This window comes from Daldinia caldariorum, assembly GCF_022478825.1.
Source record: "Daldinia caldariorum strain CBS 122874 unplaced genomic scaffold F4812scaffold_3, whole genome shotgun sequence".
In the NCBI taxonomy this organism is placed as follows: domain Eukaryota; kingdom Fungi; phylum Ascomycota; class Sordariomycetes; order Xylariales; family Hypoxylaceae; genus Daldinia; species Daldinia caldariorum.
Window position 1 is genome coordinate 1,933,836 of NW_025953039.1, and position 24,704 is coordinate 1,958,539.

The 24,704-nt window shown below is 47.5% G+C and overlaps 8 protein-coding genes across 8 annotated transcripts; 4 read left to right on the forward strand and 4 right to left on the reverse strand.

Moving 5' to 3' along the window:
* Nucleotides 1–526: 526 nt before the first annotated feature.
* F4812DRAFT_469289 (uncharacterized protein) lies at nt 527–1,717 on the forward strand (the record flags this gene model as incomplete). Its single annotated transcript, XM_047938865.1, has 2 exons — nt 527–864; nt 1,016–1,717. The coding sequence occupies exons 1-2, from the start codon at nt 622–624 to the stop codon at nt 1,715–1,717; spliced, it is 945 nt and encodes a 314-aa protein (XP_047793088.1). The 5' UTR covers nt 527–621.
* Nucleotides 1,718–2,354: 637 nt separating this feature from the next.
* On the reverse strand, nt 2,355–3,770 carry F4812DRAFT_278120 (cyclin-like protein). The gene has a single exon (XM_047930981.1). It carries the CDS (start codon nt 3,565–3,567, stop codon nt 2,521–2,523), a length of 1,047 nt encoding a protein of 348 aa, XP_047793089.1. The 5' UTR covers nt 3,568–3,770; the 3' UTR covers nt 2,355–2,520.
* Nucleotides 3,771–6,431: 2,661 nt separating this feature from the next.
* Nucleotides 6,432–7,626, forward strand: F4812DRAFT_418933 (uncharacterized protein). The gene is made up of 3 exons (XM_047933298.1): nt 6,432–7,363; nt 7,420–7,522; nt 7,604–7,626. The coding sequence occupies exons 1-2, from the start codon at nt 6,499–6,501 to the stop codon at nt 7,431–7,433; spliced, it is 879 nt and encodes a 292-aa protein (XP_047793090.1). The 5' UTR covers nt 6,432–6,498; the 3' UTR covers nt 7,434–7,522; nt 7,604–7,626.
* F4812DRAFT_278146 (uncharacterized protein) lies at nt 7,515–9,204 on the reverse strand. Its single transcript, XM_047930982.1, has 2 exons — nt 7,604–9,204; nt 7,515–7,522 (listed from the first exon to the last, which is right to left on the reverse strand). The coding sequence occupies exon 1, from the start codon at nt 9,115–9,117 to the stop codon at nt 7,681–7,683; it is 1,437 nt and encodes a 478-aa protein (XP_047793091.1). The 5' UTR covers nt 9,118–9,204; the 3' UTR covers nt 7,515–7,522; nt 7,604–7,680.
* Nucleotides 9,205–9,896: 692 nt separating this feature from the next.
* Nucleotides 9,897–11,598, forward strand: F4812DRAFT_418942 (uncharacterized protein). Its single transcript, XM_047933299.1, has 2 exons — nt 9,897–10,351; nt 10,424–11,598. The coding sequence occupies exons 1-2, from the start codon at nt 10,078–10,080 to the stop codon at nt 11,359–11,361; spliced, it is 1,212 nt and encodes a 403-aa protein (XP_047793092.1). The 5' UTR covers nt 9,897–10,077; the 3' UTR covers nt 11,362–11,598.
* Nucleotides 11,599–12,107: 509 nt separating this feature from the next.
* F4812DRAFT_456792 (GroES-like protein) lies at nt 12,108–13,562 on the reverse strand (the record flags this gene model as incomplete). Its single annotated transcript, XM_047937052.1, has 3 exons — nt 12,108–12,927; nt 12,982–13,352; nt 13,452–13,562. 3 exons carry the CDS (start codon nt 13,560–13,562, stop codon nt 12,108–12,110), a joined length of 1,302 nt encoding a protein of 433 aa, XP_047793093.1.
* A 4,917-nt stretch (nt 13,563–18,479) lies between these two features.
* F4812DRAFT_418965 (vacuolar protein sorting-associated protein Vps17) lies at nt 18,480–21,076 on the reverse strand. Its single transcript, XM_047933300.1, has 3 exons — nt 20,298–21,076; nt 19,785–20,238; nt 18,480–19,722 (listed from the first exon to the last, which is right to left on the reverse strand). Exons 1-3 carry the CDS (start codon nt 20,754–20,756, stop codon nt 18,851–18,853), a joined length of 1,785 nt encoding a protein of 594 aa, XP_047793094.1. The 5' UTR covers nt 20,757–21,076; the 3' UTR covers nt 18,480–18,850.
* Nucleotides 21,077–21,287: 211 nt separating this feature from the next.
* Nucleotides 21,288–24,307, forward strand: F4812DRAFT_418968 (P-loop containing nucleoside triphosphate hydrolase protein). Its single transcript, XM_047933301.1, has 3 exons — nt 21,288–21,674; nt 21,735–21,795; nt 21,954–24,307. The coding sequence occupies exons 1-3, from the start codon at nt 21,483–21,485 to the stop codon at nt 24,158–24,160; spliced, it is 2,460 nt and encodes an 819-aa protein (XP_047793095.1). The 5' UTR covers nt 21,288–21,482; the 3' UTR covers nt 24,161–24,307.
* Nucleotides 24,308–24,704: the final 397 nt, after the last annotated feature.

Genomic DNA, 24,704 nt, shown 5'->3' on the forward strand with positions numbered 1-24,704 from the left:
TGACCAAGAGAGTCTGAGTATCTTCATTTTCCCAGGGGTAGCCGAATGAAATCCAAGCTCTTTGTTGGAAGTAAAATCATAAAGTTACCTATCTTAGACTTATTTATCTCTTTACTGTGCAGTTTATCACATGAGGTATGATAAGAAATGAAACAGACACCATGTGGCTTATAGCTGGGCATATATATATATATATACAGTTACCTAATATAAGGTGTACTAGGGCTACTAGGGCTACTAAAGCTACGTAGATATCGTTTCCCCAAAAGCGCATGACAGGATAGCAGATAACATGTAAACAAGAAGTAGGCTCCTCAGCTACACCTTCCGGGTATAACCCCTTCACCCCTTGAGGCCTTTGGGAAGGTGGCCCTGTTATAATAAGCAGAGTATATTCACGTAACATCAATATTAGAAGTATATCGCCGTGATCTCATTGCCGGGTCTATCACAAACGTGAAGCATAAGCACGGTGCCCACCTGATACATACTCTCATCTTCCTTTAAAACTATTTAACTGTTAACTATCCCACTCCTCTAAGATCTCCCTTGTGCCTTTCATACTTTCTTTAGTTCCTTTTTCGTGATCTTGCATTGCCTCCATTATTCAACTGGTTCATCATGGGTAGTATTAGAACTGAGAGGCGACGGGAGGGTAGAAGAAGGCAGTCCCAAAAGAACAAGTGGAAGAGTTACGCTACCGCACCTGGTATGCTGCGTTTCAATAACTGCGTTGGTAAATTTCCTCTTAGCCAACGACTTAGTAGTCGTTCCTTTAGACCGGCAGCTTGGATCGTGCAGACTAGCAAGAAACAACTGTTCGGCTCTCCCACTCCTTGTGATTCTCGATTCTCAAAGCCCACTGTAAGTGCCTAACCCTACCAACAGCCACACAAATAGCAAATACAAATATATCTGGCCCGTTTCTTCTACCAATATCATCCCAGTTACGGTGCTTCCTATGCTTTCGATATTCTGATAATTTCTGAGATATTCGCAACTGACCCTTAAAAAGCTGCGATTCATGGCGATGCCTGCTCCCGCTTCTCACACCATGAGAGGCCTAGCAGATGTTCTAATGGATAACCCCGAGATGCGATTCAAAGGCATCAATCACGATACCCTCGATCTAGCCGCCAAGGCTGCCTTGCAGGTCACCGACGAGGTAATGGTGAAATGGCTACACAAATGGTGTCCTCATATGGATTTCGCCTTGATTTTCGACTGGATCCGATCTGTCGACTACGTGGAGGACCACTACGAGCACAACCTGTACATGGTACCGTCCGAGGCCATGGATATCCAAGGCACTGGCACAACTCTGGCGAAACTGTACCGCAATTGTCGACAAGCCTACTCTAAACATTCTGACCTGCAAGTTCCGAATGTCGTGGAGATTTCCGACCACTGCACCATCGTCTGTCGCGTGCTCAAGAACGAAAAGTGCGCGGATCTCCTCGAGAAGACTAAGGAGGTAGTCCAGTGGGCGCCTCTTGGTCTTGGCTGCAAGGAGCTGGAGGTAAAGAAGACCTTATCTCGCAAACTCGATCAGATCCCCGCCTCTCACCAAGACAGAAAGGGACTGGAGAAGGAATTACTCGACGCCGCGCTCGTCGAATACGAGATCCATCGACAGGAATTCACCATCCAGCTTATGCAGCAGGTCAAGGTGCTACTGGACACTTCCGATCCGTTCCATCCCGATAACAGCTCATGAGACGCTACCTCCATCCATACATTCTGATGTCCCATCAGACTATGTTATTGGGTCATATCTCGAGCCGGTTAAGCAAAGACACAACACCCAGAATTCACTATGCTATGTATTCCCTTCTAGGCCGGATACGATATGACGCGCTGTTTTTCGATTTCTACTATTTTCCAGTTCTCGGTTCGGGTTTCAGGCCTGTCAATTTACAGATCATCGCTGCTCAAGGGGCGGTTTCTCACAAGGAATAAGATACACCTGACCTATGGCAGGGCGATGTCCTTTTCTGCGCGCCTTTTCTTTCAGCAAAATACTAAAAAAAAAGGATAATAGAGATCCGATGAATATCCGAATGAGGATTTAATAAAGAACTGCGTTGCGTTTTCAGAAACCTCTATGTTCCGTTTTGCGAGGGGGCGGTCTATTCATGAATTAGGGCGATGTTTACGGAAATCATCAACCAGGACCTCAAGTCTATGACAATGAGTCTGACCAGATGCGAGTGCGTTTGTATGTAGAAGGAAGAATGGCCTCGGAATTTATTCCATGAGGGATTGCGATTAGTTACGTAGTATTCGCAAGAGAACCTTTAGATAGGTGCCTGTTACCTCTTAGGTATATCCTCTAATACTTGCCGTTCTCGTCTTCTACTCCTATAGCTTCTTCATGCGACTTCAGTCTGCATTTGCAACTTTCGAGACCTATTATAAATCCAGATAATCAAGTCATTAGGATTAACTGGTAAATATTGACCCCCTCTTGACCCCTTTTTGTGTTCCATTGAAATCCATCTAGGCATTACTTCGTCCTTTTTAGCCTTCTAGTTCAGCCGCCTTCTCATCCATCTGCCGCATAAGCGCTGTCTCCTCGTCCTCCATCTCGTCATCACCATCACCATCACCCCCAACCCCAGCACTCCCATTCCCAATCCTCAATCCCCTCTTCCTCATCTCCCGCTCCACATAAGCCCGCGTAATCATCCCCCTGGCCAACACACCATCACCGTCTTCCCCATCCCCTTCCTTCAGCGTCCGCACCCACCCCTCGAGGCTGCGCATCCCCACGACCAAGAACCCGAGCTCCTCGCGGTCGACGTCGAACACCTCCCACCAGGCGCAGTCCGGCATCTTGGCCCCGGCGTCGCGCGCGGCCGCGTAGATCGCCGCGACGGCGAGCGCGTGCGGCTGGTGCGTCAGGTACAGGAGCTGCGGCGAGAGCAGCGCGGCGTTGAGGTGCGCGACGGCGCGCCGCGCGATCCGCGCCCGCGGCAGCCCCAGGAAGTCCAGCGCTTGCAGGTACGTGACGGCCAGGGGGTGCGGCAGCGCCACGTGCGTGTCGAACGATAGCGCGTACAGGATGCGCGCCTCGAGCGCGAGGATGCGCGTGCGGAAGGACGCGTACGCGGTTTCTGAGAGGTAGTACGATGACGGGTCGGCTTTGTCTTTGTCGTCTACTCCGCCATTACCGCCACTACCTTCTACTTCTTTTCCTTTGTTGTTGTCGTTATTACTGTTCCTTCTAAAGAGGACGGAGCTCGGGGATAAGAGATACGCGTATACGTTGCAGACGTCGCGGGGAGGGCACGGGTGCGCGCTGAGCTTGGCGACGAGGAAGAGGGCGGCAGCGGAGGTGTCGCTGAACTCGTGGGACAGGGGAGACTCGACGAGCCAGTAGCGCGCGAGTATGACGTTCGCCTGGGCGGTGACGGACTGCGGGATGCGCAGGAGGATGCCGGCGGCTTGGGTGAGGCATTGGGTCGTGAAGAAGATGGCGTCTTGGAGGTCGGAGGGAAGCGCGCTGAAGGAGGTCCGCTGGTATAGCTGGTCGACGGTCGCGAGGGGGTTGGTCATGTGCGCCATTTTAGGGGGCAGGATGGAGAGTGCAGCATTTAATTGGTATTGCGACGTGTCTGCGCGGGTTTGACTATCTGGGTTCGTAGGTATTATACCTACCTAGAGGTACCTAAGATAGTAAGTAGTACTTGGATTTTGGTATCTTATCTCCAATTGTAAGCGTGTGAGCTTGGGAGACGTCATGTCATGCGAGGCTGCGAAAATTGAACTTTGAGGCTGAGACAGCCGTTAGCCGATAAGGTTTACAGGGGTACCGTATCTTGGTCCTATCTTTGGACCCGTTAAATTAGTAAGGGTGGAAACAAGTCCGGGGCCCCGGGCGGAGATGACCCATCCAGCCATCCCGCATCTGACAGGCAGACAGGGCACCTACAGGGTTTAGCTAACGCCACAACCACAAAAATACAAGGATACTAGGTACCTCATATGTAGGTACCTTAGGTGCTCAGTTCTTATATTTCAACTTCAACTAATAATCCTGAAAACGGTCTCGACTCTACTAAATTTCTTCCTTTTTCGCCTTCCGTATTCTCTACCAGTTCCGTACGCTTGATATTCCAATTCACCTTGCAGGAAGCTAAGTAACGCTATGCAATCACTCGCATCCGCGAGCCGTCCTTTATCCTAGTACGTCTTGCCACCTGGTACCCTATCCCGCTATTGCAACAATCTGCCCTATCCTCTCGCTCCCGCTACCTTATCACAAGCTGGAGGTTTCATCAGGATTTTTCTTGATCGTCGCAGAAGTCACAGTACAAAAACTAATTATGCAAGGCTAGCTATTTGGGGGGGTGACCATCCTGGCGAGCCCTGGCATATTCGCCAATCTGTGGATACACACTCTATATATATTTGTTTAGAGATCGAAGACGTGCCAATGAAACAGGAACAATCTAACTTACACCCGGCCTCGCCCCCGGGGAAGACGTGCGTGGGTAGGCGGAACAGCATCACGGCCCTATTCAGGATATCAGACCCAGTTTCGGAACCAGTCTAGGGATATCAGGCATATCGGCCCTTGCCATCGGATTCGCAACCGTGACAATAACACCCAAGGAACTACTATGGAATAATTCCAAAAGAGGATAACGACTGCCCTTCACCCTACAATGTTGCGTCGCCTTCTAATCTTGTGGTGGGGGCCATGATCCTTGTTGAAACTATTATATTAGGTATGTAATTGTAGAGAGATCAACGGTTCCCTATATCCATGAGTACCTACTGTTCCGGACCACCGGCTTCATTGCCGAAAGGGGTACCGTGGTCATATTGGATTATAGTACCTCTGAGGGCTGGAACTTGTGACTTGTGAGTAGCTATCGTGGACTCCGATCACGGGTGAAATCTTAGACACGTAATTCGGTAGGCTCAACTTCTATCTAGGTCACGCATAGAACGCCAAGCTACCTACCTAGTATCCGTCTAGATGCCACCTATTGGTGCAATATCTGTTGCCGAAGTCGGGAGTCTGGTGCTCTGTAGTTCGAAAGGACGAGACTGAATTTGCCGGCAAGGTACTACCCTCGCTTCGCTCCGTTCATTCCTGGGCCCTGGCCACATCACATCATACTTTTAGATCTATTAGGCCTTTACTACGTAGATAATACGTCCCTCGGTAAATGATACATTCATATAACAAGGTACCCAACGCTCCTAGCTAACAATTTGATATTCCACCGCCTTGGCGTTCCCTTAGGCCGGGATATACAACGGACTCCCCGCGCCGTCTTACCGTAAGACCTTGATCTATGGTTCCTATTCGCCTACCAAGATCACTCTGAATATGGTAGAAACCCTGGCTGGTGAATTCATAGTCTTCTCGCTTAAAAGCGCGTGTCACCCTGCCGCGTTTATTTGCTCATTCGACGTGGCTTCTACAAGGTGTCGTTGTAGTGATCTACTACGACCGTCCTGTAAGGTTTACAAGCTATACTTTAGGTACCTAGGCTTCTATTTTACCGGGTTTAAAGGTCTATAGACTGACGTATGATGATATATGGTACATCGTCTTGCAGGAAGAAAACTTGTTTATCAATTCCTCCATGGCTGCCATGTCACGCTTTGCGGATCTTGTTAATAGAGCCCTATGGCATTTCTGAGGTTCATTCATCAACTACTTTTCTGCAAGCTAACATGATGGCTACCTACCTAGGTAGTTTCATATGAAACCCTATATCACTCCCGCTATTACAGTGTACCCAAGGTTCAATACAGCTCTGGGATGAATTAGACTAACAGACGGGAAGCATACGCCCAACTCACCTGGTTGAGATAGCGATTACGATACAGTGTAGCCGCAGCCTCAGTATGCTTTTCTGCCTCCTGGCCATACTCCTAGGTATACTTGTGTTGAGTGACCACTAAATATCATTCTGCTAGTAATTTAGGGGGGTTCAGCGCTGGTAAAAAAGACATTGTAGTTGAAATAAGGCCTTCATTCTTTTGACTTAGAGATCAGCCTTTCACATAATTACGTATGCATCAACTGGCAATAAATGGCCCATAGACCAGCATGTATAATCTAAGACATACAGAGAAATAGCATTCAATAACCTTTGGTGTGACTTTTAGACAATAGGGGTCAGCCCTTTGTATAAGCTACCTTTTGAGGGGGGCCGTCCACAATGCGCTTGTTGACGGGAAGAAAGGCCAGCATATCAAACAATAGCATAGAGACAAGAGCGGAAGACAACTGCTCTCTTCAGCCCTTAGTGAGACTCCAATCTAAACAATCCCTTGACGATACTGAACATCTCCTATTTAACATGTCGTGGGGAGGTGTCTCTAGAGGCTTCCACACATCAGCGAAGCAGAGAATCACACTTTTACATAGTACAGGTTGCGTGTCAGAGTGGATTTCTGCCTCAGTATTCTCAGAAAGGTTAATTTGTCGCGTTTTATTTTATTTTTAAGAAGTCTAAGAAGGTAAATTACACGATGTGCACTGGTAACCAAACCATGATGTCCTGTGGGCACGCCCTAACGAACTATACGCAGTACTGCGAAGAGGGACATTCTCGCCCGTGCCAGGAACCGGAGCTTAGTGCGCCACGCGCTTACATTGACGACTCATGCGCCGACTGTGACCCAATCTACAGGTCGAATCAAGTGCGCCGCGAGCATCGGGATCGACATAGCGAGCTTTTGGACCAGGTGTATGCGTATAAGCGTGCAGGGCACGTGGAGGAAGTACAGCGGTTATTGAACCGTGTGAAGACTTTACAGCTTGAGGCGAATAAAGTGATGGGCGAGACGCGGTTCTTATGCCCCTCTTCCGATCATGTCGAGTTCCCTGGCGGTGGGCACGAGGCTCTTATGCCCAGAGGAACGTGTAAGTGGGCCAATGGCAAGTGTATCTGGGAAGACGAGATGCCGTATTCTGTACCCGAAAATCGGCACATTAAAAAAGTTACCACCCAGAAGAAACATGAGGAGTCAGAAGAGCAATCGCGGATCCAGGGGCCACCACGACTGCGCTCCACGAAGGAGTACCGTGATCCCTTCCAGGAAGAAGCAGAGCTACAGCAGGAGCAAGAGCAGCCCCGAATCTTGGGACCGCCGCGATTACGCTCAACAAAAGAAGGCTATGTCGACCCCTTTAAAGAGGAATCAGAGCGCGAGATTGAGCAGGACCAACCACCCAAGGTGAGCCAGCCACCGCGTCTACGGACTAACAAGGAATACGTCGGACCCCGTGGGGATAACGTAGTAATTTCCAGCGGAGAGGAAGACGAGCCGCAAACCTCGCCAGTGCAACCCCGCCTCCGGCGATCTCAGAAGTACATCAATAAGCTCAACTACGCTGGTTCTATTAGTCAAGGGTCCGATAAATCCTCGAATAGCGATAACACAACATACTCTATTGTAAGTAGCTCGAATACTAAATATGTCCTACCAGCAGCTGAAGACGAGGAGAGGCAAGAGGAGGTAGAAGAGGAAGAAGACATTTGGTTAAGAATAGCTGATAAATGCGTGTAAGGTGAGATGGCCTTCGTAGATCAACAAAACAACGTACATATTGTCGGATAGATAGAATACATACCAATCTTTAAGCTCCGTAAAAATCTATATTGTTTTCACTCTTAGACGTAATCGTATCCTCTTCCAAATTCTCAGGACTTATCCCAGGTAAAAACTTTCCGGTAGATCCACTTGGCCTAGGTGCTTCGCAATATCTAAGGGCTTTGCGATTGCTTGGTCTGAAGAGTCAGGATGGTTCTGGTTTCTGGTCTCTTCAATTGTTTTCTTGGCTTTCGTATACTCTTTGACACGTGTTGTAGCAAGCTTTCCTGCTCTTCGCCTATCGGTCGGGCACCGTAAAAGCGGAACTTGAATAATAGCCGCAAAGACGTCGAATACCTTCTCTACGGGTACATTATGTCTCTTCGCAACATCCTCGAAAGGGAACTTCTCTTGGCACGTCTCTGCAACATCCACAATTAGGTTTGGCGAGGGCTTACGGTAGGTAGGCTGGATAAGAGATGCTGGTGGTTTTACCGGGCTCGAAGCCGCAGGATAATGTGGCTCTGCAGCGGTTGAACCTGAAGGTTGTGTGTGGCTGCTAACATTCTCACGGCTTGGCCCATGATTCTGCTCATTAATTTGCTGTTTCATCTGGGCAGGATTGGTCATATGATCTGGGAGAGGGGCAAAACTGTTGTTATTGATAGGCATCATGATTGGCGCGAAGCCCGGGCCGAAGGAATGCATGTTACTTGGGCTCATAGCTATCATTTGAGGATGAAGATGTTGATGTAATGGCTGATGACAGGCAATCTGTGGAACCATTTGATGCGGTAAATTATGAGTAAACATAGGAAATCCTTGGGATTTTGCAAGATCTACTTGTTGTCGCATTCTCAAGCAAATCTGACACGGCTGCTTTATCGTATCTAACCGCGGAGCAAAATAGGTGGCTGGATTTGACGAAGGAGAACCAGATCGTGTAGATTTCGGGGTTGCCAATACCTCAGTATTTGGAACTGGAGGCGGTGGCATCGTTGAACTCTTCGCATCTGCTTTTATGGATGATGTTTCTGATATAGGGGACGGAAAGTTTGTGTTGGTGTTGGTATTTAGCATCGCTGTTGCAACTGTTCGTGGTAGCTGCTTCGGAGAGAGCTCTGGTGAGCTTGGTGTTCTTGGCCCACGGGAAGGTTGATTGAGGACGAATTTCTCCAGTACGGGGAGTGACACGCCTCTTAACATAGAGGCAAGTTCCATGGTATTAAAATCTGAAGGAAGACCAACCATCCCTGTACTAACCCGTCGATCAAAGTCTTTTAATTCAGGAGGCTGGATGAAAACAGGTGGCGTAGGCGTGATAGGCATTGGAGATATACTCTGGTGTTGGCCTGTAGGTTTTGGTGCTCGGTCACTTGTCTTCCGTTTCTTAACAGGTTTGCATGATATGAATTGGATGTCATCATCGTCTGATCGCTTCGCAGGTATAGTCGACCTTGGGGCAGAAGGAAGTGAAGGACATTCGCTAAGAGGCCCCGACATACCTGAATACTGCGTGCTTCCTTGGGCCTGATGCTGATGTTGAAGACTCATGAATATCGCTAGGAGTGAGATTTATTTGTAAATGTGAGACTGGCCAATGAAGCGGTAGAGACTGATGATTTGCAGTAGTTTGAAGGGTCAGAAGCACCTAGAGGAGAGCAACGATGCCAATCATCTAAGTACTGGTATAAAAAGATTTAATCAAGATTTAAATAGTCGAGATCTACTAAGACACAGAGGAGATATCAAAGTCAAAGACGAAAGAGGTGTTGAACCTCACAGAACACCATTTTGTCTCTTTCAGAAGCACATGGTGGAAGACCAATGAGAAGAAGATGATCAAACATCTATCAAGCTGAGTGCCTAAGCCAATGATAGCCAAAGTGAAGACGAATAAGGGAATACTCTGTGTGCTTACACAGAAATTCACGCAGCTTGTCTTTGGAAGCATGTCCGTAACAAATTAGAAGATGGTCGAAAGACATATGTATATTAGGTACCTACCAGGTATGGTACGTACCTAATGTAGAAAGAATTAGAGAATATACTTTCCAAGTAGCGAAATTACTCTGCTTTCCATTATAGAAGCAGTAACAGAATATGGGACTAAGTAAATGTGATTAATTAAAGAGGATACGGAGGGTTGAAAGTGAATTTTAGAAAGAAACTTTAGAAAGTTGAAGATGTCGTTAGCCTTAAAGAACAGTGCAGGCCCCCAGGCTGCCAGGGGAATTGAATTGATTAAACGGAGGTACATAGTGCATGTACCTTGTCACAGGTACGTACCTCTTAGTGGGGCATAGGGTTGGTGGGACCTAGAGTGCCGCAAAGCCACAACGCACCGCCTACGCGCGGGGCATCGGCGGTAAGTACTCCTTGAACTTCTTAAAGGTACCAGCTGCACCTGCAGCCTTGCGACAAATCGCAAGAAATAATCAACTAAACAAGCTTTACAAATCCCTTTCTTGCGTTCTTTTTCAATTTGGCCAGGTTAAGAATCAATCAATCAAGATGGGTTCGGAAGACCCAAACCCTCTGCTTTCGTCACAGAAATCTTCAGATTCCGGACTTCAGGCTGTTCTCCATCCCCTCGTCCTTCTCACAATCTCAGATTACATCACGCGACACACGCTGAGAGCACAGAAGGGACCTGTGGTTGGTGCTTTGATAGGACAGCAAAATGGAAGAGAAGTTACTATTGAGCATGCTTTTGAGTGTGCTACAATCGTCGAGAATGGCGATGTCATTCTTGAACCCGATTGGTTCGAACAGCGATTAGATCAGAGTAAGCTACATGTCTACCTGTCTACCCTTTGCGTTGAGTTCATTAATTATTGACTACCTATGAATCGCATAGTGAAAACGATACACAAATCTCCCCAACTCGATCTTGTCGGCTGGTATACCGTTCTGCCCAAGAGTGGCCCTACCCCGTCGATACTTCCTATTCACAACTGGATCCTATCACAGCACAACGACTCCCCCCTCCTTCTCGGATTCCACCCTGAAGAGGCCGTCCAACAAGCAGCAGGAAGCAAGCTCCCTCTAACCATCTACGAATCCAACTACGAGGTTGATGAGCCGAAGGCGGAGCAAGGCGAGGACAAAGAGATGCGGGATGGGGATCCTCCCTTGAAGTTGAAATTCAGAGAGCTACCTTATTCGGTGGAGACGGGTGAGGCAGAAATGATAAGCATGGACTTTGTCGCTCGAGGCGCTGGAAACGCGACCGTGGTCGAGCCTAGACAGCAGAAAAAACCGGAGTCGGACCTGAAGGGTAAACAGCCTGCAAAAGCGGCAGACCCTCAAGAGAAGGATGGGAAATCTGAAGAGCACATACTGACCAGCGAGGACGAGGAGCTGATTGCGGCGCTCACGGCCAAGGCAAATGCAATCAAGATGTTACAATCTCGCGTGAACCTCCTCACAACGTATCTGGAACGACTACCTCCGTCTTACTTATCTCCGAACAACGCTACAAACCTTGCCGAGGCTCAACAGACAACCCCCTCGCACACAATCCTCCGATCTATCCAGGCCCTTGTCAACAGGCTATCGCTGTTAGCACCATCAAACACGGATGCTTACGAGGAGGAGATGACCAGCGAGGCCAACGATGTACACCTAATGGAGCTTCTAGACGAGGTGCTTCAGAGTGCCACGGAAGCCCGTGATGTTGGCAAGAAGCACAGTATTGTGGAGAGCGCGAAAGCCCACCACAGGCGAATGGTGGAAAGTTCAGGAAGCTTGGGCCTGGGCTTCGGTCCCTCCAACCCGGGAGACCTTGCGATTTAGCAGAGAACATTGTTCTTAGGGGGAAGAGGGTAGATCCAAGACGGGGTGCACTTCGCAATATGATTCTTTGCATCTGCAAGGCGTTTTAGAGGTTAGGCTAGGTAATCAAGCTGTGTGTTGGGCAATGACCCATAAATCAAGTTACGACAGGATTATGATATCAATAGGCCCTTGAGTTAGCAATAAGGCTTGTTGAGGGTTATGGTGGACCGAAAAGGGCACGAGATAAATGATTAATGGATTGATTTATGAAATACCGCTGCTCATTAAGACTAAGTGACAATTACTGCTTTGCTTCTATCACCTGACCATTGTGACATTATTATCATCCCTCTCCTTAAGATTTAAAAAAGGAAAAGAAGAATTATTAACCAGCCGAATCATAGAGTTGGCATCCTCGGGATAAACAATGGCTTAGTCTACCCCAATTGTAACAGATCTGCGTAATGACATGCCATAGGAAAAAATATTAGTATGCAAAGGAAATATCTCGGCGCAGCCGGTGAACTGATGTCAGATGTGCTTCTCAGTCCGAAAAATTGTTGCAGTACTTTTCATTACCAGGCTATCAAGCCGTTCATAAAAGCGTTGCTCCCCGAATCACCAGTACAATGCCGCCCAAGTTTCTAAATGCTTTTTTTTTTTTTTGTGAGTTCTTTTTTCTTCTTCTTCTTTTTTTTCAAAGGAAATGGGGAGGGGAAGGGAAAAAGGGATAGCACCCATGATGGTCCAGTAAACGAGGAAAATTAAGCCTCGATAACGACCTTCAGTACTAGATTGCCGTCATCATCCATAGTCCTGCTAGCAAGTTCGAATGCATGCTTTGCAGCGCCGAGGCCTTTAAATCGATGGGTCACCATGTCGTCGAGGCTTGGTAGGGTGAAACCAGCTCCGCCCTGTCCCTGGGCAGATAGTAATCGTATACCAGTGCCGTATGTGTTCGCATATCGAAATATTCCGAGGATATCGACTTCCCTCAGGTGCGCGGCAGACATTGGGAGCGTCTGAATTGGCGTACCCATGCCAACCATGACCACCTTACCACCCGGGCGGGTTGCGTAGAGGCTAGTATGCATACAAGCCTCCTTTCCAGTACACTCGAAAGTCACATCGACGCCCTCGTCTTCGGTCTCGCTTTGTAGATCTGACCTCGTAAGAGAGAGTATTTCTGCTGCGAGTCCTTTTGCACTTTCGAGCTGATCGTGAATAGTATTGGAAAATAGACTTGCTGGGGTCATAGTGCCAGGATCTAAGGGAGTGGAGCTCCCGGAATTTGTGTTTATTGAGTTGTTAGACGAGGGATTTGATGGATTAGGAGCAACAAATCCATGGGTAGCGAATCCTTTTTCTAACGCATACTTGACACGGCCAGCGTCTACATCGGTAATGGTGACAGACGTGCAACCAGATTGGCGTGCCATCGCAGCAGTCAAGAGTCCAACAGTTCCAGCACCGATGACTAGAGCTGTAGAGCCTGGTGCCGGAGTAGCACGGTTCACAGCATGAATAGCGACGGAAAGTGGTTCAAGTAGGGCAGCGGCTTCGAAGGAAACCTGGTCTGGTAATCTAATCGAAAGTTAATGCTATATAGGAGATAAATAAATAGGGGTCATCTCGTACTTATGACACCAGATTGCTGGATGATTTATCCTCTCCTGAAGGGTCCCCTGAAAGTGAGGAACACTCTTGGCGCTACTCCTGAATCGCATCTTTTTGCATAGATTATACCTGCCTTTTCGGCAGATACCACACTGGCCACAAGGGACTCCAACCTCTAGGGCAACGCGATCGCCAACTCTGAATCCATGCACCTGGGGCCCGACAGCCACGACCGTCCCGGACGATTCGTGCCCTAGGGACAAAGGAGCGCAGGCACATAGATCGCCATTGGCGAACTTTTTATAATATGAGACATCTGAGCCACATATGCCAGTGGATTTGATGGCAATCTGTAATTCACCAAGGTCAGGCGCCTCGATACTTCTGACTTCCTATCGAGATGAGTTAGTTCACTTTTCAAGCAAAGCACTAACAGAATATAAACCCCATTCGATATAATGATAGGGTAATGGACATTCGAAGTAACGTACTAGTCGCAAATCTCGAGGCCCGTGTAGGACAGAGGCAGTAACCTGGTTTGAATGTTTTGAGTAAACAGGTAGCTGGATGAACTCTGTGTCAGTCATTGCAGAGGGTGCCATTGTCAAATGGCTATCAAAGGAGTCGAATATGAATTGAAATTAGAGCTACGGGGCACGGGTTCGATGCGTGAGGAAGTAGCTAAATATAAAGGTAACTAAACAGGGCAGCTCAAGCTCTACAGAGTAGGTAGTCCGAGTAGTTCCCAGGATAATATGAAAAATTGAAGGAGCCGAGTCAAGCCAAGCCGGCGTGTGTCGACTCTGTTGATAAAATAACGGATATAAGGGGTAATAATTCGTGACTAAGATATCAGCGAGTCTGACCTCAAGAGTTCGAGAGCACCCCCACTCCCTTATGTATTGAGGTGTTGGGAGAATACCATAATAAGCTCCTTGCGTACATCTATGTCATTTCTCATTATGAGAGATCCTGATGTCGGAGTATAAGCCAGGGTTAATGGACAGGTAAGATATTGTGCGAATTTTCCCAGACCCAGTCAAACGTCAACAAGCTATCTAAAAAAAAGTATAGAGTGGGCTATACAAGCTCGAGAAGTCATATGTAGGAAGCTAGCAACGATGTGACTATGTCAAGTTCGGTAACGAGGTCCCTGATGGCACCTTGCATCTGGGTGTGGTGTAGTCGTAGACTTTCGTCCTTGCATATTCCGTACCTATACATATAATATTAATTGTATCTACCTACTTGCAGACAAGGCTAGTAAGTAAACCTGTAGCGTTACATATGTGTGGAATCCAATTTACGGCACATGGTTGCACTTCACCTCACACCAACCATCGACAGTAGCTGAAATGTAGTATAGATACTATTCAATATCTAGGGTGAGCAGTAAAAAGCGGTTTCCGCTGCGGCGAATTCGGAAGTAGATCCCAAGTACGGCATTAGTGAGAGTTGAATCGTAGCTCCACTAGCATCGCGCCTGGAGGGGCGAGACTGATTCTGGAAACACTGGCCAAAGAAAACGGGAGGTATTTCGCCGTCAGGCTGATATAAAAATCCATGAGGTAATTAGATTAAAAGATTTGGGGGAAGACCCTGAAATCTTAGGATATCTGGGATGTCGAGCTAGTGCAATACACAACAAGGATAAAGGATATCCAAACATACGGGACTATCCCACGGCCCATGCAATTGACCAAAACGGGTGTCTTACGGTAGGTATGTGAGGATGAAAGTGGTAAGGGTGAGAGGATGGAAGGAAAAGATGTAGGGAATGAAAATGGATATTCAAAAGTGGAGCTTGGATCTCCCAATCGGGATATATTCGATGTCTTCCAAGTTCAAGTTCAAGCATATGCGTAACCATTAATATGCAGTGCACAATATGCACTACACCTACCTGCCCAGGGTAAGCTGAGGTTAGGTACAATACTTACTATCGGACTTAGGTATATGATCAGGTTGGTATAGACTCATAGAGTGGAAGCTGCCCTTACATAACATTAGGTAAGTATAAGGGAATACTTCTTTCTATAGGTACATTTCTATACCAGCGATGGGAAGGAACGTCGTCCCCAAAAACGGTCAAAAAAGTCTAAAAAGGCCCCGTCGTCTCACTATCTATCCAATAGGTAGCCTTTATTTGAGTGGAACATGGTGGATCATCACTACCACTTACTATGTAGATACAATACATTTTGTCCGTTCCTAATTTGTCTTCCACTGCTACCTAACATCTAACAACCAACATCTTTCTATTGCATCATGACTATCGGTAATAGAACTCGCATTATTCATCCAACTAAAAATTCGGCTTTTAGGAACGTACAAAGTTCTTTCCAGATCCTCTAGGAACTATTAGCCTACGAGCCACGCTGTCATTCTATAAGCTCGTCTATGCGATGCTTCTTCATGGATCTATTTTGCCGGCCATACTCGGGTCCTTCCCCCCACCCCCCATCAAGATGTTTGCACATGGCAGCAGGGACAGCAATAAACGAGCGTTACGAAAGTAACCGCCCTTGTCTTTAGTATTGCGCAGAAAATCTCTGATACTTCTAACTGGACTGGGGCTTTTCAAGAGATCGTTTGAAAAATGGGTCTCCCTGTTAACAACGATACGGGCTAGATTTCATCCATTGCACCGTCATAGGCTTGGCCGCAATGCGCTTACACATGTTGGCCAATGCCCATGTTTTACTTATCGTATCGTGTTGTGTGCCTGAGTGCCGTCAAATTATTTTCGACGCGGACACAACATGAGTATAGCAGGGTCCCTATCTAAGCCGCATATTGCAACTCTCTCGTACGACACACACTAAGACATCATTTTTCACATTCTCTATAGATTTCTGCAGAAGCACATATGAAAAAAGAGCAATGTTAGTTCCGGCATTCGCTTGATAGAGAGATGGTGCAGAGGTCCCTTACCTTATTGGGAGTCAGCTCCAAGAAACACCATTATCGTAACAAATTCGAAATCAATTCGGAGCTGTGGCCGGTATTCCTGCATCCAGGTAGGGAACAACTGCTGGGACGATGTCATGTTACTGTGACTCGGTTTGTGCAGATCTGCCTGTTCATCGACAAAATTCTAGGCATGCCTCGGCGCAGCCAATTGAGCTTTGTTAACAGTCATTTCGGAAGCCGGAATACTTTTCCATTTACTAGATACAGCATCATGCAGTCACTATCTTATCGTATTTGTCAATCTTCGACAGATGGGCGATGAAATTGTCCCTTTGCCCCAATTGATTGTTTTTGAGGGGTTCCGTCCCGCTGGACAGAATTGGGGAAATTGGAGAACATACCTCCTAACCTCCAGGCTCCGGCTCCTTCACAACAAGCGTATGGGAAAAGATACATCCTAAGATTGGTCTAGGCCCAACAATTCACTGTCTTTTGCTACTTCGTTTACCCTGTTTTCCCAAGAAACTAGGCATATTACAAGCTATCTTATTACTCCGTAAATGGATCCCCAAGGGCTATGAGGCTGCACGCATGCAACGCAACGGGGCTCTCGGGAGCAATTTCGGCGGTAGGGTTGAATACACTTCTCTACGTCAATTTGTAAGATGGCAAGCATGTCTACTCCATCCAACAGAAAGGTCGCCGTGAAACGTCCGTACGCCACGCTGACCGATCTCGCAGAGCTTGTGATAGGCCACCACGCAGCTAAACTTTGTGCTCAAAATGGCTCTTTAGTGGTGAAGTTGGTTTATCCCGGTCTGTGCTGATAATACTAGGATATACAACCTGAATGACATACAGAGTTACACTATATCCACCAGACCGGGCTAGCATTGCTTAACTCCCCGACTCTGGTCATCTCGAGTACTTGAACACGATAAAGTCGAACTACCGACGTTGAGGACCACGGCAGGTTACCCAGCATTAGTTGGGTTACAAAGCAGCCATGCATATTTTTGCATAGCTCTCTAGCTTGTGCTGCTTATCTTGACGTACCCAAGTTATTTTTATTCTGCTTCCATCCTTCTTGGCGGTTTTCGTACCATGCTCTTGCAGCATTAGGTATATGAATGGCTCGAGGACGTTCGCTATGATGCTTGCTAAGAATTCACCTCGAATGGATGTCGATGATATCTCGAGCTAGCGAATTTCGGCCCGGCTAAAAGCTTTACAGCGTAGTATATTGATCGTCTCATCGATTGAACAGCGACATTTATATCGTGAATATCCTGGTCCATGGAGGATAATTCTATAATATGATGGCTCTAAGGGTATTCTAATGAAGTAGCGACGAAGTTCAGAAAAAAAACATATTACGGCACCAATATATAACATGACCATTCATATACGTGCACATAGGTTAGATATGTACGGGTCAGCTATCCGGGCAGACACCGCATATAACCCTGTATGTCATGCCTCAGATGTATTTACCAACGTAGGTAAGTGTATACAGGCGTGCGAAACATATTGCCATCTTGTTGGATATTGGTATATCTGTAGGTATGTGGCTATGGTAAGCATCATTGCCACTTAGTATGGCGTTCATCCAGAAATCGACTGTACTTGAAAATGAAGTTGCTGCTGTATTTCCGTGCTGACCATCTCTTTCAAGTACTAACTAGTAGGTAGTTTTACAACTAGTAGGTAGTTTTACAACCTACCTCCAAGTTGACCCCACGATCAGCACATAGAATACTGCCGGCAGGTTATAAGAATTGTGATCGGCTCAGTTTCGTCATGTCTTTCGGCATCAACCATATGCAGCAGTGATCACTTTCGGCTAGGAAGGCGAAAACAGGTAAGTAAGTCTGACGAGATGTCCTTAGATGTAGATTATGAACTTAACAGATGGGAGTGACGATTCTTTAACTTAAAGGTCAGTCTGCATAGCATAGCATATGTATTTGCTATGCATGCACGTTAGGCAGCTTGTGTTGTGTAGCTTGGCCCTATATGGTTATAAAAGCAAAGAAGAACGTTGATCCGAGCTGTTGAGAGGGCAGCGGGGGGTACGATAATACTATATACTGCATGTCCATGTGGTTACCCGATGACGCCATACGGAACAGAGGGTTTAAGGAATACGAAGAGGGATTTTCGTGCCGGCATACCAATGGTGATTATATTGGATTATACATACACGAGGCACATACTGATCTGATCAGTAGCAAACCCCCCAAAAGACCCTTTTTTCGCCACCCACCACCATACAATATACCTACATTACCTCATACATACTCCTAGGTACGTAAGTTCCAGATTGGTGCAAGCTGCAGATTTGCACTCTATAGGAAACACCCGTCGTCCAGCAGCAGAGATCTGACGAGAGAGAACCTGATGAACATGCATGGGAACGAACAACCGCATAAAATTAGATACCTAACCTACCTACATAGGTTAGGCTACCTCTTCCTGCGCGCGCGCGCTGTATCTTGCATATCCATACTACCGGCTAGGCGCCATGGCTACCGTTGCACTGAAGCGGTAGCCGAGTAAAGCTTTTTCTACCTACGTCCCAAGTCGCGCTCGGGGGGGGGGGGGGGGTGAGTGATCCCACTTCGAGGGTGACACCAAAGCGTCGTCATTCGATTTGCTGCTTCTCACCAGGTATATTAGGTACATATCTGATCTGGAATTTTTCACTTCCAACTAGTCAAAGGGGAGCATTGCATGTAAGCTGCCTATGCAATGCTTGATTTCATTTAACGCTTCGAAAAAAAGCAGGTCTACAACCAAGGGTTGCGGGAGAAGACCATCCCACATAATTGGATAGATACAATAGGTACATAGGTAGGTATACGACGACAAAAAAAGTTCTTTTTTTCCCCTTCGTTGCGAAGAGAAAGGGGGTCAAGTTCCACTCTTATTACCTGCCCGCCTCCCCGAAATTTTCGATTTCGTTTGCTTTAACCTCTTAAAATGTGCTCGTCGCCAATCGACTTGCAGCGTTTCTGGCGTCCACCCGGTCTTCGTCATCCTCCTCTGCAAGACCAGCCAGGCTTGGATTGGTAGTACTACCACTGAGGGCCCTCGACCCGGGACGCTGCCCATTCTCGCCGTCGTCGTCATCGGCCACGTTCGATATGAAGCTACCCGACATGCTCCTATTGTCCGTGCGCCGGGGCACGCCGCTCCAAGCGTCGCCCTTGGGTCCTTGACTTGCTGCGAGACTGGCTCGGCGGACTGTGGGGTGGGCCTCGCGCCCCAGTCTGCTTAGGCCGCCTGAGGCATCGATGGCTCTGATATCGGGCCGAACGCTCTCCAGGAGCGCGAGGGTGCGCCGCTCCGCCTCGATCTCGCGGGTGACAAATTCCCTGATGCTAAGGCGCAGGTCTGCTGCAGTTCTTGCGAACCACTTGCGACGCTCCTGTACTAGCGTTTGCGTTACCCTTGACGTCTTCTGCGCAAGCTCTACCTCAACATTTCTTGCTTCATCTAGAGCAGCAATAGCTTCATCTACCTTCTCGCGTCGCACGGTAGAGTTGGCTCTCAGTCTGTCTGCCGCGCTGAGCTTGGTTCGCGTAGTCTCCTGAGCTTGTAAGAATTCGCGGATTAGAAGTTGCCTGTTTGTCAAGGTTTCCTTGACGATGAATGCATCCTGAGAGTGATACTGAAAGGGATCGCTAAGAGTCGTCGCTTCGGCAGTCGCCTGGGCCGCATGGCAGTCGCCCACAGTTTGTATAATCTTTCCTAGCTTTCGATATGCATTTGCCAGGCCTTGATGCGGCTCCTGAATATGCATTGCGCCGATTTTGACACCAAAATCGGATTCTGCTAATCCCAAACCTAAGTTGCCGAAAAATGTTAGCTATTGATAAATCTCGTGGGAAAGAGTAGGGATTTTGTACCTCTACGAGACTTGACGAGTTTATCAACCTTATGTCCGGCGTCCATTGAGCCCAGATAGAATAACTTCACTATCGGTCGTGCATCCGCCAGCTCCGGTGTATCGTCAGGAGGTGGTGCAAACTGCTTCAATACCTTCCTCCGCACACCAGTTGCTGGCTGCTTCTTCTTAACCATGGGACTATACCCAAAATCACTCTCCACGAATAAGACCATTTCGTCATCCCTCATAAGGACTTCGTTACTGCATACGTAGTTAAACCATCTCTGCATAAGTGCTTTTACTCTTGTCTCGTCTTCATCGGTACCGGCGCCTGCGGATGTAACCGAAGGTGGCACCGCGGGGACAAAGGCATCAGGGTTGGCGGAGATGAGATGTTCGACGAGCTTGACGAACTCGGAATGTAAGCGGCGGACGTCGCGGAATTGGGTGGTTCGGAATTTAGGTATATTTGTCTAGAAAGATTAGTATTAATTAATATAAGGCGCGCGGATCATTCCCGGCGTCGACTCACATGTACGTCGAATCTCAGGATGGGATCTTTGCGACCTGTGCGTTCCAGCCCCGTAATCTTCGCTTGTAACTTGTATTGAGGGCCTCTCGACCTTGCTTGTGGCTGCGATTTCGGTGGTGTGACCGGTTGATGTTGTTCTGCTTCGGCTCCGGCTCCGGCAGCAGGTTGTTCTTGTTGTCCTTCCGAGGGTGCTGGTTGCTCTGGAGGATCGTACGCTGGCGTAGAAGCCGTACTGCTAGCCGTTCCGGGACGCCCGAAAGCGTTAACTCCTGGGTCTTCGTGCGCAAATCCATTACTCGAGTCGCCGGCTGTGTATTGATATGGTAAGGACGGCGAGGGTTCGTTGCCTAGAGAACTGAAGGTAGACTCGTTATGGCGCGGTGAGGCCGGAGGTGATGATCCCCAAGGAGAAGCACCTGCGGCTTGTTCATCATCGGTTATTGTAGAACGGTAATCCATTGTGTCCCGAAAGAGAGTGGCGGTAGGAGGAAAAGGTTGGTACAAGTTGATAGGACCAACGGGAGAGAGAGAGAGGGAGACAAATAGGATACCTTTGGGTTAGGTAGGCTTAGATAAGGGGTCGCATTCCACAAAATCGATTGAGAAGGCGATGGGTTGATTGTAATGTAACCTAAATTCTCTATCAAGTTGACCAAGGTTACCTAAGCTGAGGTCAAAGTAATAAGTTGAAAATGAAGAGAGTTATTAAAGTTGAATAGGTTAGGTTAGGTACAGACTGTCTTCGCCAATGCAAATCATCATCGGTGGGGACACCTACCACCTACCTTATACTTAGGTACCTAGGTAAGGTAAGATACTTACCTGCTTAGGTACTTTCCGCAATATGGGATGCATCTACCCTAGGTACCTAAAGGTAGGTAACCTTCTAGGTACTGTAGTCCTGGTCCGTGCACCAACGGTAAGTTACATAGGTATTGTTAGCGACTCCTACTTCAGTGCTTTTTACATGAGAAAATATGTTAGTATGTATTATTTATTTATTTTATGTATAAGGTTCTTCACCGGCTTTAACTTAACAAAAATCTAATTTTAAAAATAGGAAACTACCTCTAACGTGAGCTAAATAACTTGCAAAAAGAATTGAAATAATACCTGGTACAATCGGCGGATACCAAGATTTTACTTCGTAATGAGAGGGACATTCTCTTCTTGAAATCTACGGGTATGAGCTTACTCGCACTCACGTGCCGAGCTCCCCTGGGATATTCTCGGTTGCTTATTTCTTCCTCAATATGCTCGAGGCACCACGGGAGCACATGGTTTAGCATCAGGCGGCTCTCAAGCCATACGGCTACTCCTCGAGATGCTAGTATTAGCTACATCAGGAATATAGGCATCATCGCCCACGTCGATGCAGTAGGTTTATTATGGGTATAACTATCATGTTACGGACCGTAGCACTTACAAAATATATAGGGGAAAACAACTACCACAGAGCAAATGCTATATAACTGTGGTGCTTTAAGACGCGCAGGAAGTAAGTTGCTCAACTTGTAAAACCCGTGTTTTAAGTGCCCCTTGAAGAAAACAAAAAAAAAAAAAAAAAAAAAAAAAAAAAAAAACAAGAAGAAGAAAAAGAGAAACAGGGCAAGTAACCGTTAATCCTTTCATTCTTATGACTGATGCGTGCCCTAGATGTTGATCAGGGAGATACCGTGACCGATTTCCTGCCTATGGAGAGACAGAGAGGAATCACAATTCAGTCTGCCGCCATTACTTTCAACTGGCCAACAAAAGAACGCTTAAAACCGGGTGGCTATCAGCACATCATCAACTTGATCGATACTCCTGGCCATGTGGACTTTCGGTTTGAGCTGGACCGTTGCGTTCCTATTCTCGATGGGGTCATATGCGTCATTGACGGAGTAGAAGGCGTTGAGGCACATACGGAAAGAGTTTGCGCCTCCGCTCACGAGTTTAAAGTACCTCGGATTGTCTTCGTTAATAAACTCGACCGTGAAGGCGCCTCCTTTAAGAAGTCTGTACAAGATATCGGATTGAAGCTTAACGGAATGCCACTAGTCTGTCAGATACCCTGGTGGCAAAAGGACACGCTGAGAGGCGTAGTGGACGTGATCGATCGTTCTGTTGTCAGTTGGATGGGAACCAAAGATAGCCCTGAAGAACTTTCGACGAAACTACTTGAGGGTACAATTGCGGACGAGGTCGAGCGCGCACGAGAGCAATTGATCGAGAGACTTTGCGAGCACGACGATGAGCTGATGGAGTTATGGACTACTCATGGGAATGACTTGCCTAGCAATGAAATTAGAAAGAGCATACGCCGTGTAGTAAATCGTGGCGATGGATCCGTGATGCCTGTCTTCGCGGGATCAAGCTTGAAAAATACCGGCGTTACTGCTCTACTTGATGCAATCGTGGACTATCTGCCTAGTCCTTCAGACCGTCCTGAACTCCAAGTCCGAATGGGCCGAACATACCAACCCCTTGGTCACGTTATTCAACCACCCAAACCTTCTAAAAAGTCTCCGCCACGTGTTGAGGGATTGGCGTCGGTTTTCAAGGTAGTTCATGACCCCCGCCGAGGGATGCTTACATTTGTGCGGGTTTACCATGGGGTTCTCAAGAAAAATACGCGCATGTGGAATGCTAATCTCCAGCAATTTGAAAGCTCTCTGAATATGATGCAGATATCTGGAGAGACCACGACTGAGATATCTCACCTAGCTCCCGGGCAGATAGGTGCAATCACGGGTCTGAAGGCCGCGAGAACTGGAGACACATTACTGACTTTCAATTCAAACTCGACGCCACAAACAGAACTTGGTACCATACAAGTCCGACCGCCCGAAATACCTCCCGCTGTGGCTTTTATCGTTCTCGATGCGTATAGTGTAACCGGTGCAAAAATTCTCGAGGCGGCCTTAGAGAATCTTTCTAGAGAAGATCCAAGCCTACGATGGTTCAAGGATGAAAAGACAGAACAGTATACGCTCTCTGGAATGGGTACGCTTCACTTAGAAGTTGCCCGTGATCGCCTGGAGAACCATTATAAGGCGGAGGCTTACTGGGGTAAAATCTCTGTTGACTACAAAGAATGCTTGACGGCACCGACAGCCCCTCATCATACCGTCTTTGAAGGGGTGGTAGCAGGTAAATCAGGCAAGGCAGCATGTTCAGTAGAAATCGAGCCGCTCGAAGGAGACCATGGCGATAAATTGTTAGGAAATCATGTCGAACGAGACGGGAACATCATTCAAATTGTGTTTCCAAAGGAGAGTGCCCTGCCTAATATTGAGGAGGTAAGGCAGCATCTTACCAATGGTGTAATAGCAGCACTTGCGAGAGGTCCTCGACGCGGTTCACCAATGCATAAGTGCCTTGTTACGGTTACGTATGATGTGTCGATAAACACCAGTTCAACTCCAAGCTCACACCTAGTCGGCGCTGCAAACAAAGCAGTAAGGACAGCTCTTAAGGAAGCCCATCAGCAGGGGACGATTGGTATCCTAGAGCCAGTTATGAAAGTCACAATCGTCTGCCCAGAAGTATCAGCAGGCGCGGTTCAGCACGACATACACACAGGTCGCGGCGGTCACGTTCTCGAAGTTAGGGATATGCAAGAAAGCCACGCGCAAGAAGGCGACCTCATCAACATATCCGACATCTACGCTCCGCCAGACCCGTACGAGTTCCAAACAACGCTGCGGGAGACGCAGAAGGGCCGTCTGCGGATGCTGGAAATTATAGCTCGTATACCATTTGTAGAAATGCTCGACTACGATACGCAGCTCCGGGGAAAGACTCAGGGACGGCATACCTTGACGATGGCCCTGGAGACTTTCGAAAAGGTTACCGGTCAAAGAGAAAAGGACCTCTAGTTACCTGTGGGAATGGTATAATGCTATGGTTCCGTTGGAAAATCAAGAGATGAAAGCAAATTACGTTGCATCAATAGACGCGCATGTGTATATACATGCGCCTGTAGGTATATTAAATCTGTATCATAAAGCATAGGTTTCGTTCAAGATGTTTCCTATCGGTTTGTTTCTTATGTCTAGCCGTCTACGTTGCTATCTATCCACGCCAAGCTAAACTTTGAAAGTGGTACTTCGAAGTTTGCGGACCTTAGTCCAGATACCTAAGCACCCTCCGGACAGACTTATTCTCAGCCTTGCCTTCTTGGCTTGAGGTTGGCTGCAGATTGTAGGCTGCAGCTACTGCCACGCCGGTCTCCCTGAAACAAACCAAAAATGGTCCCTGGCCTATCATATGTAACGGATATGGAGGTTAACCAACAACTAGTAATTTTTGGCGATATATTTGCTTGGTGCGCTCAACTAACTGTGCCGCCCGGCGTCCTCAGCTTGGTGGCTATGGTGAGGTCCTGGCCATAAACCTGGCCGTGAATTTATGTGTCTGCCT

What these genes read in the sequence shown, in the direction of transcription:
- F4812DRAFT_418942 (XM_047933299.1), top strand. Translation starts at nt 10,078, where the DNA reads ATGGGTTCGGAAGACCCAAACCCTCTGCTTTCGTCACAGAAATCTTCA. An exon ending in CGAACAGCGATTAGATCAGA is followed by an intron (nt 10,352 to 10,423) that starts GTAAGCTACATG and finishes TGAATCGCATAG; the next exon opens with TGAAAACGATACACAAATCT.
- F4812DRAFT_278120 (XM_047930981.1), bottom strand. Translation starts at nt 3,567, where the DNA reads ATGGCGCACATGACCAACCCCCTCGCGACCGTCGACCAGCTATACCAG.
- F4812DRAFT_278146 (XM_047930982.1), bottom strand. Translation starts at nt 9,117, where the DNA reads ATGAGTCTTCAACATCAGCATCAGGCCCAAGGAAGCACGCAGTATTCA.
- F4812DRAFT_418965 (XM_047933300.1), bottom strand. Translation starts at nt 20,756, where the DNA reads ATGGATTACCGTTCTACAATAACCGATGATGAACAAGCCGCAGGTGCT. An exon ending in TCCTGAGATTCGACGTACAT is followed by an intron (nt 20,239 to 20,297) that starts GTGAGTCGACGC and finishes TAATCTTTCTAG; the next exon opens with ACAAATATACCTAAATTCCG. An exon ending in ACTCGTCAAGTCTCGTAGAG is followed by an intron (nt 19,723 to 19,784) that starts GTACAAAATCCC and finishes TCGGCAACTTAG; the next exon opens with GTTTGGGATTAGCAGAATCC.
- F4812DRAFT_418933 (XM_047933298.1), top strand. Translation starts at nt 6,499, where the DNA reads ATGTGCACTGGTAACCAAACCATGATGTCCTGTGGGCACGCCCTAACG.
- F4812DRAFT_418968 (XM_047933301.1), top strand. Translation starts at nt 21,483, where the DNA reads ATGAGCTTACTCGCACTCACGTGCCGAGCTCCCCTGGGATATTCTCGG. An exon ending in TCATCGCCCACGTCGATGCA is followed by an intron (nt 21,675 to 21,734) that starts GTAGGTTTATTA and finishes CAAAATATATAG; the next exon opens with GGGAAAACAACTACCACAGA. An exon ending in TGCTTTAAGACGCGCAGGAA is followed by an intron (nt 21,796 to 21,953) that starts GTAAGTTGCTCA and finishes TGCGTGCCCTAG; the next exon opens with ATGTTGATCAGGGAGATACC.